The 15,837-nt window shown below is 44.8% G+C and overlaps 4 protein-coding genes across 4 annotated transcripts; 1 reads left to right on the top strand and 3 right to left on the bottom strand.

The window, feature by feature from the left end:
• Positions 1-6: 6 nt before the first annotated feature.
• On the bottom strand, positions 7-591 carry F5891DRAFT_1070480 (uncharacterized protein; the record flags this gene model as incomplete). The annotated part of the gene is made up of 1 exon (XM_041363277.1): positions 7-591. The coding sequence occupies exon 1, from the start codon at positions 527-529 to the stop codon at positions 8-10; it is 522 nt and encodes a 173-aa protein (XP_041217999.1). The 5' UTR covers positions 530-591.
• A 5,129-nt stretch (positions 592-5,720) lies between these two features.
• On the bottom strand, positions 5,721-7,126 carry F5891DRAFT_1197812 (uncharacterized protein; the record flags this gene model as incomplete). The annotated part of the gene is made up of 9 exons (XM_041368536.1): positions 5,721-6,029; positions 6,080-6,148; positions 6,209-6,241; positions 6,317-6,355; positions 6,417-6,562; positions 6,621-6,707; positions 6,763-6,852; positions 6,903-7,064; positions 7,114-7,126. The coding sequence occupies 9 exons, from the start codon at positions 7,124-7,126 to the stop codon at positions 5,721-5,723; spliced, it is 948 nt and encodes a 315-aa protein (XP_041217998.1).
• A 2,564-nt stretch (positions 7,127-9,690) lies between these two features.
• F5891DRAFT_1197811 (uncharacterized protein) lies at positions 9,691-10,357 on the top strand (the record flags this gene model as incomplete). The annotated part of the gene is made up of 5 exons (XM_041368535.1): positions 9,691-9,831; positions 9,882-9,983; positions 10,042-10,115; positions 10,176-10,236; positions 10,295-10,357. 5 exons carry the CDS (start codon positions 9,691-9,693, stop codon positions 10,355-10,357), a joined length of 441 nt encoding a protein of 146 aa, XP_041217997.1.
• A 932-nt stretch (positions 10,358-11,289) lies between these two features.
• Positions 11,290-11,518, bottom strand: F5891DRAFT_928617 (family 3 glycoside hydrolase; the record flags this gene model as incomplete). The annotated part of the gene is made up of 2 exons (XM_041373917.1): positions 11,290-11,368; positions 11,415-11,518. Coding segments are annotated over 2 exons (183 nt in total), but the record flags the coding sequence as incomplete, so codon positions are not given.
• Positions 11,519-15,837: the final 4,319 nt, after the last annotated feature.

Raw genomic sequence — 15,837 nt, 5'->3', positions numbered from 1 at the left:
TATTGCTTCAAGTTGCTATCATTAGTATTAATAGTACAAAATACAAATACAACACATTGGAATGGTATGAATCACTCTTCGCATTCTCGTTGCCCCCGGTGCTCGACACCTCGCTCTCGCTCTCAAACTCATAAAGCTGCTCAGGGGTAGGGTTCTGGAACGGCACGAATATCTTGATACCGTAGGGTATCTGGCGCAGACCATATGCAGCGTGCATGCCAAGGGGGACAGTGAAAACTTGGTCGAGCTCCTCCAGGGTCTTGCCTTTTGTCTCGTGCACGAATAACAAGATGAGCGCCCAGAGAAGACAGCACCATGCTGCGTACCAGCTGAAGGCACCTTGTTGTTTGAAGGCCAAGACGAGCGAAGGCCAAGTGATTGAGAGAATGAAGTTCCAGAACCAGGTGGTCGCAGTAGCAAAGGACATGCCGTTATCACGGATAGAGAGGGAATGCCTCTGTGGAGTACATGAACGGCACTGGGCCTTCGCCTGGAGAATAGAAGATCGCGAAGAGGTCTGAAGGAACATATATCAATGGCAGTATCAAGTACCAAAGGGATGACGTACATATTCCGATACTAACACCAGTTACATGCCCTGTCTCCGAAGTACCCCAGAAGGAGAAGCCCGCAATTAAAAGACAGATGGCCATGCATGGAAACGTGAAAAAAGTGGGTTCCTCCGCCCGTAAGTGAGTAACTGATGCTGCAGATATCACAATGACTCACCTGTATTGTTGCCTGACCCGTAGGAGTACTAGAAAGACAGCAGCAATTGCGCATATATGCACCCAGTCCCATAGTATTCAATAATATACTGGCTTGAATATTGTTGACAGAACTTACTACGGCAAATGCTCCGAGTCAGGGTGCTGCCATTGAAGAAACTTAAGTGTTTAGGACTCGAGTGTATTACTAGCTGCCTGCGGTGTTGTTGTTGTATGGGGAAACACGACGGTAAGGGAACAAGAGACTCGGGGGTGTTGATGACATGAAGACGGACTTTAGATTTGAAAAGGTTTTGTTACTTCGCGCACTGCAGTGACGTGCATATAGATAGCAAATGTAAATATTACGGAACTCATGCAAATGCAAAGTAAGTGCGAGGGAAGCAGAATTCACGCAAGGTTTGTGCAAAGTTCATGTGTTTGCATGCGCTGCGCTCACAAGAAAATACTCATCATTTGCTATCAACCAGATCTACATGATATGGCACTATGCGTAACACTCTCGCACGCTCTCACATGTTCCCGCACTGTCCGGTTTTCACTGGGACTTATGTGCCAATTCCTGTCAGTGTTTTTGTCCCAATTATTGCTACTGTTACTGTCACTGTTACTGTCACCTTTTCTGTCACCGTTTCTGTCAACCCTGTCCCAATTCTGTTACTGACTTACTGTCACCTTTTCTGTCACCTTTTCTGTCAATCTGTCCCAATTCTGTTACTGTTTCTGTCACCATTTCTGAATGTTTCTGTCCCTACTTCTGTCTGAATTTGGCACGTGTTCCTCATGTCACTTTTCTATAGCTGACCAGGTTTACTCACGTATGTCACTGTGTTGTTTGTAATTTGCAATTTCACTTCCTGCACCCACTGCGTACTGTACTATAGCTCCATTACACGCTATCAATTAAAAATATGGTCCTGGTACGTTCAACTTTCAAGGTCGACAGGTATCCGATTGTTCTTTTTCTTGATACCTGTTGCCTCCGCATAAATTTGCTGCATTCGCTATTGCGACTATCAATTCAAGTCTGCTATTCAAGAGCAATGCCGTTGGCACTTCCCATCCCTGTTGCTTCGCTTTCAAGATCATCTCGATGTCAGTCCCGGTATGTCTGATTCAACTTGAAGATGAGGAGGCTAGCAGAATAGATAACGCACTCAATGCAGCTATGTTTGACATATACAAATTCTTCCTTCTGATCTTACAATGCGTGCATGAAAGGGGAGTAATTACATTCTTAGTTTCTTATCCTCCTCAAATGTGTCCTTCACCTGCAAAGCACTAGTACTATATCAGTCCTGCGGATGCATCGTGCGTGCAAAATTCCAGTAGATAGGTGCGCACCTGATGGCATGCTGCCCCAGGGTGACTCACCCTCCTCGACTCAGAATATTAGCTGACCTTGGTGCATCACAAGAGCAAATGGTGTGTTGACCTTGTGGTGCAGAGTCTCACACCTGTTGACATTGACAATAACAATGCTCGGGTAGGTTTCACACTCTTTGTGACTAGCCAGAGAACACAATAACCATTGATGGGCCCGCTCACAAGACAGCTGATACCATAAAAGTGGTTGGCACCCAGAGCAGGCCAGCAGCACAATCAGCCAATAATACCCTATTTTTGAACAGATGGAACAGACACTTTTCTCATCAAGTATTGGTAATTCAATACCAGATGCAGATCACATTGTAGTAAGTATTTATTAACTTGTTGATGTGTATTAATTTCTTACAAGACCAAGTGCGAGTGCAATTATATTCACAGGATCTCTATTCCAACATCTTCAGATGGCATTGACACTTTATTGGCAAAGCCCCGTATTAAAAATACCTTTTCAATAGCAAGACGGGGACTTGCAGTATTTTTTGCCGGAACTCAAGTGTGTTTATGCAAATTCAGAGGTGCTTGCGTGCGCCTTGCCAAATGTGGGAAGCAGGTATGTTTTTGTCCGACCTGGAAATTTCACAGTGGTCTTACTTTTCACAGAGACACGAGAAAAGAAGCAAATGATATGCAATCATGTGTGATGCGCTACCCACTACACAAAAATCTCGATATTTCTGATACTTTTTGTTATATAATACTATACCAAGCGTGCAATCACCATAAAAGCAGTTGTATCATTACTAGTGTCTGACACCAATTACCATATCCCCTAATATGTGTCTGAATTTAATATATAAAATGACTTTCACCTTCAAGGAGTGTTTTATTGCTATTAATTACGGTCCATTTGTGACGGATCTTTGTCTTGAGAGACAAAAACAATGAAATTAATTGGCTATACACCGCTACTTAACAAGATTTAGATATTTGGCTCAGGAATGAGGAGTTCCAGTGATATAATTGATGAAAAAGGGCTTATCGATGCTTTGAGGTGCTCAGATACTAAGCGAATAGCACGGATCTCATTACAATCTACACAAAGTTTTTCTGAAATCTATTGACTGCAATGATTTCTTGTGAAATCAAGACATTGTTCTAACCCCGTGCATTAGATGTTGACGAGAAATGGAAACTGAACACCAAGTCAAAAATCCTCCAATGAAAACTATGGTGATCGTGCATGGTATGGTTGTTATCAAAGACCGATCTGGCACTGTGAAAATACCAGCTAAAAGGCCCAGAGTAGACAATGCTACACTATTGGATAACACATATTCAGCACTATTGTGATGGATTCAAGTGAGAGTGAGAACATACCTTGTCGTTCGCAACAAACTAGGAGCGCTATAAATGATAGCAACCTTCGTAAAGTGGTATTGCAAGTTATGAGACTGTTAAAATGTTCAGGTGAGAAAATAACCGCAAGAATAATCTATTGAACTTGAGCGCACGGCAAATTGAAGAGACTTCATCTTCTGCCCAAAGTGTTGTGCCACAACGCCCGCAAAAATGCAGTGGACGCTAAGGATAAGTGAAAGAGAGCATAGTGTTCTTGTTGTTACTTGGGAACCAATATTCGGAATAGCAAGTATGCTAGCATCTACTGCCATGATAATGCCCGCCTGGGAAAGAACAAGCACACGAATATCAGAAAAGTGTACGTTGATGGTAAATCACATACCAGAGTGCTGTGCTTTATGTTATCGTCATTGAAATGGTCAAGGAATTTCTTGATATCAAGCAGATTGACAATACCGTCAACGTGAAGTTTTTCAACATGCTCCAATACCATCACTGGAACACCAAACATAGCAGCTGTCGATAGCAAAGATAAAAAACGGATATTTCGGTTTCGTTTGCTTCCCTCAATTGAATGGGTCCGCATCAGACGAGCTTCTGGAAAACCATAGTAGTTGAGAAACTGGTGATGGCCTTTCCAGCAAATTAAGACTAAATTTTCGGAGCACTGATCCTGTCACTTACGTAAAATATTCCATATCCTTCCTGTTAGTTTATGCGAGTCAGTTGGTATTTGAACGAGAGCCGCAATCAACACAAGCGCACCACAGTATGCGACGCCTTGTTCCTTCAAGGATGCATCGGAGTTGAGAAGGTTCTCTGCAATTCTGTTTAAAAAAAGGAAAAGGTTGCATAATGTCTTGCGAAGTACCAAAGCTAATAAGGCGAGCAATCACTTTCTCCGTTTGGTCGGTGCTCCGAAACAATGATGCCGCAGTCGATTGTTCCAGAATCAACCCCTCTATCATGTATTCTTTGATATCAGTCATTGCTTGATACAAGATGCGTTTCTTACCTGCCAGATACCATTCTAAGTGTGCGCGTAGCTCAGTAGCATCCGAGCGCTGCATACTATAATGTCTTGGAAAGAAATCAATGTGCTTCCTGAAAGAAATTCGTGTCAGTATCCTAGAAGTCTCTTTTCTACCTCATCAACATGTTCTCACCAAAATTGTGCCTCCAGCTCGAGCCCTGACACCACCATGGAATTATCAGCATAATTGGGACACGTTCGTTGGGGAATAGAACTTGCTCTTGTGGTTCCACTCTCTCGCAAAGGCACATTCCTGGAATAGAAGGTCGGCGTTAAAATCCTCAAACCAAGCAATGATGCGGGCATCCGGGACCACGCAATAGTATTCGTAGTAGTCTCTGTATTCTCTTGTAACAGGCTTTACGACCATATACCATGTTTCTTCTTGCAATCTCCTGCGGGCTGCCCTTATCCAGTTCTGAAGATTGTTCAATTGATTAGGCGTGTATTTTTTCACATCGCTTCCTGTATATGTTTTCTGTCTGATTGTGAGATGTGCGACAGACAAGAATTACCGATGAATATTTACTTACCATTGAGACGTCGAAATAATACAATACTCCTGAAGGATGGACGATTCCTTCCCAAACACCGTAGCTGTGTTTCCTTCGGGAATGACGTATTCAGTTTGGTTCAGTAGGAAAAGGACTAACTCAACCCACCTGAAGCCATCAACCTGTTTGCACTTTATCGAGTAGTCAGGGCCAAGCGCAGAATCACTAGTATCATGAATAAATAAAATTAGAGATGTCCATGGCAGGCCCAGGTGCTCCAAGTCAGGCTGGCACTGTGACTGTGCTGCAGCGGACTGGCACTACGTCGTCGTAACTGACCTAGTACTAGTACTAGTAGTCACACTGACCGGGAAGTCGCGCTGATTCAAGTCAAAGGACTTACTGCATCACAGCTTTTGAATACATTTGCAACCTTGATGGCCATGAGGGTATGCCTAGTTTCAATAAGTCAGCATCTGTAGGAGTACTATGAGTCTGGCTCAGAGTCGTTGCCATTTGATTGATGTTCAACTAGGGCGTATTGACATGACTAGTCGTGGTAACCTGACTTATACCAGTAATATACATACCTATCCCTTTGTGTAGTATACACACCTATCCCTTTGTGTAGTATAAAGGCGGAGACCGTGACGAGTCACGAGTAGTTAGTCACCGGTCAAAAACGTATTCAAGGTTGTGAACAAGAATTGCCCTCAATGTATCGACTCTATCTTACTGTTGTCACGGGCGTGCCCCTGTAAGCGTCACCCCATCTGACTAGGAAAATGCTATGCCCCCATAATGTTTGAACTCATATAGATAGTGCTCGTCCTTGATGAGCTTTCTAGGCTTTTTCTTTGATTCTACAGGCGTGTCTGCCCCATCGCTGTCCTCCTGCGCTTCTACAGGGACCTCAAAGGCTGCGACAGGTTCCTCTTCTTTGGCTTCTGTAGTGAAATTCTGCGCAATGCGGTCCTGCGCACAGAGATCCTTGACAGTACCCTTAGTATCGATGCGACCATCCGGTATGCGGACGAGGTAATAAGTGCCAGGGAGCATGAGCTCCACGTGGTGAGTGACTAAGATCTGTGAACAGATTTAACACCGCGTTGTATCATCGTAAATGACAGACATACCACCGTACGGTTTGCCATAAACGGTCCGCGGAAGAGTCTATCGTACAAGAACCACGCAGTGTAACTGTCCTATTCGCAACATAGAGTAGCATGAGAGTAGCATATGAACGGATAGATAGTAACACTCACCGCAGCACTTAATGGATCATCCAACAGGACATACTTCGTGCGAGCATACACGGTGCGAGAAATGAATACTAGTGTACTATACTACAGATCATGGAGGATACCCTCTACCTTCTTTGGTTCACCAATTAGATCCCATCTGCTGTGGTACTGCGAAGATCTATGGCTGTCAAGACCATCGTCACCATCCCCCAGGTGATTCTTTCAGCACTGTAAGTAGATCTTCCATTCTCTCTTCCAAGAATGCAATCTTCTCTGCTGCAATTAACGCGTCTCTATGCGCTGCATCTTGCATTTCAAGCAGTGCTGCTTCTTTCTCTATTAGCAGCGCTTGCGTGCGTGCTAACATTTGTGTTGCTATTTTCTCTATATACATTACTTATAACGAGTGAATATAAGAATTCATAACACGCACTAGCCTCTTGTTCTTCCGCGACCAATGCTTTCCTTTTCGCTTTCTTCTCTTTTCGTATTTTCTTGTGAACATCGGACCCCGAAGACCCTTTGAAACGATCATATCAGCAGTCGACGGAATGAAATATGCCTACATGACATACCAGTGTCCTGTTGTCTTACAACAAAAATTGCATCCCGGTCTGCTCTCTGCTTATTCCGTTTTCGTGTGCCCATCTGGTACTTAGCAAACACTATCGAGGACGTTAGATAGAATGAAATGTGCTGGTGGGGTGGGACGTACAGATGGCCCTTTGTTCTGCCAGACGCAATTTACGTTGCTTCTCTCTCCTCTCTTCTCGTTTTCTCCTACGAATCTGGGACTTGGAAAGCTTGATGGGTTCCTGGGAAGTGTCTCGCATGGCAATGTTTTCTGAAGTGTCGAGAAGTACATTGCATGACATATCTGAAAAAGATGAATTTCGTTCCAAGGATGACAAAGAATTGGAGCATACCTGCTTGTTCCATGGTATTAGATCGACCGGGTGGAATATTTGCGGTCCCGGGGATGACTAGTCTGATGTGCAGAGTAGTAGTCAAAAGTTGACACGCTATCAATCTCTTTCTGGGTTTAGGGGGGTGTAAACCGTCCCCATCCCTGCTCCTTCCTTATATGGGGCGTCCCTGCTTCTTTTTTTCCCATCTGCCGCTTTTTTGGTCGGAAATGGTAATCCCTTACCTCACACCTTCCGTTTTTCATTTAAGCTGTATGTAACCGTCCCTGCGTCCCTGCTTCCTTTTATTCCCACGGGGCGCAACCATCCCTGCGTCCCTGCTCTCAAAAGGCAACCGTCCCTGCGTCCCTGTTCTTAAAAGGCAAGCGTCCCTGCTCTCAAAAGGAAACCATTCCTCGTGTCAAATGCAAGGTAACCATCATTTCAGTTCATATCAATACTGACCAGCAGTGGGATGCTCCAATTCCAAAGACGTCACTGCTGGTATTTGCTGAGCCTTCCCTGTCTCCAGCTGGCTTCAGGTAGTATCTCTGAATAATGATTTAAACCGTCTCATACATACACACTTGTAGACTACCGACTACATATCTAAGAAAGTGGCAAAACGCAAAATATAAAGTGTGAAGCTGAAAGGAGGTGTCAGAGCTCAAAAGAAAGCCCAAGTGCGAAAATAAAACAAGAAATGAGACCTAGAGAGATGTGAAATGTGAGGATGACATGAGGAATGACGTCAAAAGACAATAAAACAGGAAAATAAAAGCAGGAATGAGAGCAAGAAAGAGCAACAGATGCGAAAATGCGAAATATAAAGTGTAAAACTGAAAGGAGGGACGAGAGTCACTTAGAAAGGCCAACATGCGAAAATAAAACAAGAAATGAGACCTAGAGAGAGGTACGATGTGAAAATGACAGGAGGAATGATATCAAAAGGAAATACAACAGGAAAATAAAAGAAGGAATGAGAGCTAGAGAGATGGGATAAACTGTAAAAATGACAAGGAGGAATGAGACAACATGAAAGACAAAATGCGTAAATAGAAGGAGGAATAGAGCAAGAAAGAGGCGTTGGTTTTCTTTTCTTATTGTTCGTGTCGGTTTCGGTAGTACATGTCCTTGTTGATCTGCTTGTCTCGTTTTTGATGTCATTTTTGGTAGTACATGTCTTTGTCGGTCAGCTTGTTTCATTTTCTTTGTGTATTTTGGCAGTACGTGTTGATTTTCATTCACCAGTGTCGTTTATGTTGTCATTTTTGGTAGTGCATGTCCTTGCTGGTCTGCCAGCCTCATTTTTTGGTGCATTTCGTGTGGTGCCACTCCCTCTAGCCTGTAATGGCAGAGTATTTTTGAGCTGTAATGCCTGGGAGAAGGGGCTACTGAGTTGCGCTTCTGCTGTGTTTTGGTTCTGGAGGATATACTACGTAGTGCTCATCCTATCTATATGTTTCTATGACTGGAGGGATGAGAGGAAGAGAGTGGTAAAAATGTGACACTGAAAAAAGCAGTGAAAGCTGGAGAGAAAAGGCAAAAATGCGACAATGACAGGATGAATGTAAGTGAGAGGAAGACAAAAATGTAGAGATAGCAGGAGGAGGAACGATAATGTAATAGTACTTGCAGCCATGTCGTTCATTTTTTTCACGAGTCCCCTCAGTTTTACTACACTCCAAGCTCATGGTAGATGCAGTACAGGCTGTGGAGGTGACTTCCGCTGGCATTGATGACGTTGCTGTCGATGCCTCGCATGGTTTGCGCCAACTACTTTTGCATCACGGAAAGCAATTTCTTATTCAATGCTAAGTACACTAGCTCGGTCTGCACGTACTACAAAAACTCATCTGGCATCCATACCAGCGCCGGGTCGGTTATTCCTCAAATCCGGAGTCCACTCGCATTTCAGACATCTCCTAGATAACATGGATCTCATACCTCCAATTTGATCAAGCTCAGTCAAAACTCAAGTTGGACATCCACATATTACAAAAACTCGTCTGGCATCCATACCAGCGCCAGGTCGGTTATTCCTCAAATCCGGAGTCCACTCGCATTTCAGACATCTCCTAGACGACATGGATCTCGTACCTCCAATTTGATATGTCCATTTCCAATAGTTTTTTTTACCTTGCTGATTTTTTACTTTTCTCGAGCAATAAGAAGACATGAGGATTCAGATGAGTTTGCGTAGTGGTATCTGCATGTGATCCCGTGTTTTGAACGAGTCAGGGTGCTTGTTATTGAATGAGAAACTACTTTCCTTGAACAAAGAAAGTGGCCTGAAAATAAGCAAGGTAAGAAACTACTGGAAATGGACAAATCAAATTGGAGGTACAAGATCCATGGTATCTAGGAGATTCCTGAAATGCGAGTAGACTCCGGATTTGAGGAATAACCGACTTGACGCTGGTATGGATGCCAGATGAGTTTTTGTGATACGTGGATGTCCATCTTGAGTTTTGACTGAGCTTGAACTCATGACTATCCCCCCAGTATATAAAGGTCGTCGTATTCGATGGCGACCTCCTCAGTTTCATCACTTGAAGCAACTCCCAACCCTCAAGCTACATAACACATCTTATCATCATGGTTTCCAGCAGCACTCGCGCCATCTTTAACGTGGAGTATTCCAACCAGGTCGTGGACTTGAAAGAGGGCGGACAAGCCGACGGCACTCCTGTCGTGGGCTATGTCTTCAACAGGGCGGGAACGAACCTCCATCAGCGTGTCAGTGTTCATTCCTTGGTTCAGATCATCCAGGCTAACGATCGGGGCAGTGGTACGTTGAAGTCCTCAAGACGGACGCGGAAGGCAACGTCACAGTTCATTTGACCAACAACGGAAATGGAAACTACCTGAGGGTTGAGACAGCGCTTCTTGTAAGAGATGATATTCGCTCCTGCGATGTACTGCTGCGACGCGTCTTTGAATTTACAGAACCAAGGTCTCGAAGGCAGTCACTTCTCCATGAAGTGGCTGTTGGTCAAACAAGGCGACTCTGGGAAGTACTTGTGAGTGATGCGGCTGAGAACTGTGGACCATCGTTCTACAGGTCACTTACCTATGCACAGCATCAAAGTCCCGGACACAAATTTCGCATGCGTCCTTCCGGACAACCACAATTACACCCAGGTACGGTTCCAAGCTCGTTATGCGACGGACAGAATAACTCATGATTTGTATTTGGTAGATCAAGCTTGCTGTCTTGGACGAGAGTGACCCAAAGCAGATGTGGATGTTCCAGGAGGTCTAAGTGAAGTTTTGGCCTGGATTCGCCCAAAGAGGTTTACAACAGTCCAGTATCTCCTTTCTTTTTGCTCGTCATCGTCGTAGTCGTCGTTACATGCGTGTTAAGTTTGCCTGTTTATAAATCGCCAGTCCTTGTCTGCCATGCTGCCCATTCTATCAGAACTATAGTGCGACGTGATTCTGTGCGAGAAATTTGAGCTGTTGGCACATAGCAATGGATGTCTGAGAACCTAGATTACCACGAGGAGTTCACAACACCAGATTTCTTCACAGATACAGTAGCTTTCGACAGAGATCCAAAGTGGCGGCAGAGCTCACAGAACTAGGGCTGGCCACCGTAACCGTATACGGTTACGGCCGTACAATTTACGGCGGGCTTACGGGTACTACCCGTACCGTACCGTATGTCGTACAATACATTCAAAATGTTCAACGGTACGGTACGGGTCATCATACGGTCATATGACCGGCTGTACGGTCGTACGGGAGATGAAAAAACGTTGAATTAGTAAATTACAGTAGTACTAACTTGCTCACCTGATTTCGATGCTTACTTATATTTGCAGATGAGTCCAGCGAGGATGATGAGGAGTACGCTGACGCTGATGAGGAAGCTGAAGACGATATGGGGACAGGCACTGCCGCACAAACCTGGACACATATCCATCAGATGATGACGAAGAACCTACTCCAGCTCCTCCGTCACGACCAGTCAAGACTGTGCACGCTCCGCTGAAACAAGGCACATCGGCCCGTCATGTGACTGGTGTCTGTCTCATCCCCAGCTGTGGAAAACCGTCTTTCGTTGAGTAAGTGGTCACTGGAGATCGATTGCTACGAGAGACTAGATGTTCTTCAGAGAGGCAGTGACCCAAGTCGGACTGGTTCCTGGATGCATCATGTGCCAACGCTACCCACGGCCATAACGCTGCGCAGGAACGGGTGCGCGTAAGTCTCATGCTGAGTCTGATCATCAACATTTGAAGATTCTAATGTGGGGAAGTGTTCCTGCTCACTGGTGGAATAAGCAGAAAAGCAAACAAACGCAAGAAAACACAAACTAGTTGATGAAGTGCTCGGCAGTGGCTTGTACTCCGCCATTTTGTAGGCCTAAAATTGTCTCGTATGCGGATTCCCCGGTTAGGAAAGGATCTGCACTGAAACCCTATATATTAATATGTTGTACTACGATAACACAATTTGCGTCACCTTTTTGAACATCACTCCACCGGCTCATCCCTCTCCAAAGTACTAGTATTGTTTCATGTAGTGTACCACCAATGATATACAACTAGTATACCACATCTTCAATGAATGTCGATAACTATCATGATAGTACACAACGTTCACATTCAAATTTGAGCCAGTGGGACAAGGTTCCTGCCGGCGAAGCTCGGCCCTTTCTAGTCTTTGCTATCGCTGTCATTATCTTGTAAGCTGTGTTATGTCAGTATTCAGATACGCAAAAATGCGAAAATTGTGCTATGTTCAAATGGGGCTTTATTTGGCCCTGTTGATATCAGCAAAAATGCGAAATTGAACCTGATCTTTTCTGTGTCTATCATCTGCTCTGTTACTACTGTCACATACAAAGCTCTTATATTCTATGGTTGTTATGCTATATATGATTCAATGATAAGCTGTGGTGTGTTACCATTGATATAGACAAAAATGCGAAAATTGTAATAATGTGTGGCTTTGTTTGGCACTGCTGACATAAGCAAAAAATGCGAACTTGAACCAAATCTTTTCTATGTTTGTTCTCTTCTTTTACTGTCACTTACCTGACAAAGTTCTTCCTTTCTTTGATTTGTGTCTAGAATATTATAATTATTTTTCTTGTCCAGTATCACCATGTCTCTATGAGGCTGGTTGGACATCCCTGTGTTGGTGTCTCTATGAGGCCTTACCTGGGAGCTTGGATGTGGTCTTTTTCTTCCCTCTTTTTGTCCAGTATCACCATGTCTCTATGAGGCTGGTTGGACTTCCCTGTGTTGGTGTCTCTATGAGGCCTTGCCTGGGACCTTGGATGTGGTCTTTTTCTTCCCTCTTCTTGTCCAGTATCACCATGTCTCTATGAGGCTGGTTGGACTTCCCTGTGTTGGTGTCTCTATGAGGCCTTGCCTGGGACCTTGGATGTGGTATTTTTCTTCCCTTTTCTTGTCCAGTATAACCATGTCTCTATGAGGCTGGTTGGACTCCTCCTGGGATGGTGCCTCTATGAGGCCTGTCCTGGGGTATTGTTGATCTGGCTCTGTCTCCCTGTCTACTGAACTGTGCCTCTATGAGGCTGGTTGGACTCCTCTTAGGATGGTGCCTCTATGAGACCTGTCCTGGGGTATTGTTGGTTTGGCTCTGTCTCCCTGTCTACTGAACTGTGCCTCTATGAGGCTGGTTGGACTCCTCTTAGGATGGTGCCTCTATGAGGCCTGTCCTGAGGTATTGTTGGTTTGGCTCTGTCTCCCTGTCCACTGAACTGCGCCTCTATGAGGCTGGTTGGACTCCTCTTAGGATGGTGCCTCTATGAGGCCTGTCCTGAGGTATTGTTGGTTTGGCTCTGTCTCCCTGTCCACTGAACTGCGCCTCTATGAGGCTGGTTGGACTCCTCTTAGGATGGTGCCTCTATGAGGCCTGTCCTGAGGTATTGTTGGTTTGGCTCTATCTCCCTGTCCACTGAACTGCGCCTCTATGAGGCTGGTTGGACTCCTCCTGGGATGGTGCCTCTATGAGGCCTGTCCTGGGGTATTGTTGATCTGGCTCTGTCTCCCTGTCCAATGAACTGCGCCTCTATGAGGCTGGTTGGACTCCTCTTAGGATGGTGCCTCTATGAGGCCTGTCCAGGGGTATTGTTGGTTTGGCTCTGTCTCCCTGTCCAATGAACTGCGCCTCTATGAGGCTGACTGGACTCCTCCTGGGATGGTGCCTCTATGAGGCCTGTCCTGGGGTATTGTTGGTTTGGCTCTGTCTCCCTGTCCACTGAACTGCGCCTCTATGAGGCCTTTTCTGGGGTATGTTGAATGTGATATATCTAATGTTGGGTATTTAAACCATGGCTTTGAATAATTCTCCAGTGGGGTGGCCTGGAGTATCTCATGTTGGGCAATATGGGCAGATATTGGGTATATGGATGGGTGTTTGAGCTAGAGTTTTGGATATAACACTCCCTTGGGTGATAGCACTGTCAGATAGCATGGTCCCCACAAGATGGCGATCATGTGAATCTTAGGTGGGGTAGCCCAGAGTATCTCATTGGGAAAGATGTTTAAACTTGGGTTTTGGATATGACACTCCCTTGGGCGATAGCACTGTCAGATAGCACGGTCCCCACAAGATGGCGATCATGTGAATCTTAGGTGGGGTAGCCCGGAGTATCTGATATTGGGAAAGATATTTAAACTTGGGTTCTGGATATGACACTCCCTTGGGCGATAGCACTGTCAGATAGCACGGTCCCCACAGGTTGGCGATCATGTGAATCTTAGGTGGGGTAGCCCGGAGTATCTGATATTGGGAAAGATGTTTAAACTTGGGTTTTGGATATGACACTCCCTTGGGCGATAGCACTGTCAGATAGCACGGTCCCCACAGGTTGGCGATCATGTGAATCTTAGGTGGGGTAGCCCGGAGTATCTGATATTGGGAAAGATGTTTAAACTTGGGTTTTGGATATGACACTCCCTTGGGCGATAGCACTGTCAGATAGCACGGTCCCCACAGGTTGGCGATCATGTGAATCTTAGGTGGGGTAGCCCGGAGTATCTGATATTGGGAAAGATGTTTAAACTTGGGTTTTGGATATGACACTCCCTTGGGCGATAGCACTGTCAGATAGCATGGTCCCCACAAGATGGCGATCATGTGAATCTTAGGTGGGGTAGCCCGGAGTGTCTGATATTGGGAAAGATGTTTAAACTTGGGTTTTGGATATGACACTCCCTTGGGCGATAGCACTGTCAGATAGCATGGTCCCCACAGGTTGGCGATCATGTGAATCTTAGGTGGGGTAGCCTGGAGTGTCTGATATTGGGAATGATGTTTACACTGGGGTGTACTTGACTATAACCTCTGTATTACTCGAACGCAAATATTTTGGATGGTCCGCAGATATGATAAAACTGAGTGTTGCAGGCCCCAGAGCGCATTCAGGATTTGGGGTGTGTTATCACTGATACCCATCAGAATAAGATATCACGGTCAACACAGGTTGAAAATTGTCATGTGAATCTTAGGTGGCATAGCCTGGAGTCTATGATATTGGGCAATGTGATTCACTTCATGGAGGCTCTGCGCTCAGAGAATTTGAGTGCAAAACATCACGTAGATTACAGGAGTCATGGCCTGTATTTGTCTGTTGCCATATTTGTGGTTGTTTCTGTCGCTACGTGCCAATTCCTGTCGCCGTTTTTGTCCCAATTATTGCTACTGTTTCTGTCACCGTTTCTGTCAACCCGTCCCAATTCTGTTACTGTCTCTGTCACCGTTTCTGTCACCGTTTCTGTCACCGTTTCTGTCAACCTGTCTGAATTCTGTTACTGTTTCTGTCACCGTTTCTGTCAACCTGTCTGAATTCTGTTACTGTTTCTGTCACCGTTTCTGTCAACCCGTCTGAATTCTGTTACTGTTTCTGTCACTGTTTCTGAATGTTTCTGTACCTGCTTCTGTCTGAATTTCTGTTTCCACTTCTGTCACCTTTTTCTGGTGCCACCTTGAGTCCCTGATTCCAATTTTCTAATTTCCTGGTAACTTGTCAGTGGCAATGCGATGATTTTGAATGTTCAAAAACAGGATACTCACGGCCAGCCCTTGATAGGATGGAGCACAAGGGTGGCACATAAAACAGCATAATTCAGTTTTATGAGCAGATTGGGAAAGGTTTCAGAATAAGGGAAACCAGTAAAAGAGGAATGAGTTGTTGAGGGCAACATGGCATTTATGACAATTGCGGCATAAAGACATATGTAACCGCTGAATTTTACTTTGTTTAGGTTGAATGAATCAGGCCTAAGACTTGGACTACGGAACAAACCGGTGTACTCAGAGGGCTCCTTAAAGTGGGTTGTTCATCAAATTATGCGTCTATTGCGCAACTTTTATTCTAGGCCAGATACCGAGATTTCATTTGCAATGTGACCAAACGTGACACATTTGGTTATTACGAATTAATTTATAAACGCCGAGCTGGCAAAAATTCCTCACTGCAGAGCCTTGCATCACATAATCATCATAACCAGACAATCGGCAATTCATCACTACCTTGCCAATTTGTGAGGATGGGATGTAAATTAGGCAGGACCAGCAATACAGCAAATAATCACCATAAATAATAAGGAGGGTGCAGGCGCAGAATACAGAAAATTACATTCCTTCCAAAAAAGATTTTGTTCTGATCAACTATCTACAAATACATGACCTGAATTTTTGGGAACTGATAATCTGGCGAAACAACATGTCCAGGGATTCCTGGAGGGTTGCAGGTGCATCATC

This window comes from Suillus fuscotomentosus (genome assembly GCF_016647785.1).
Source record: "Suillus fuscotomentosus strain FC203 chromosome Unknown F5891scaffold_132, whole genome shotgun sequence".
Classification (NCBI taxonomy): Eukaryota; Fungi; Basidiomycota; class Agaricomycetes; order Boletales; family Suillaceae; genus Suillus; species Suillus fuscotomentosus.
This window is presented reverse-complemented; position numbering and strand designations above follow the sequence as displayed.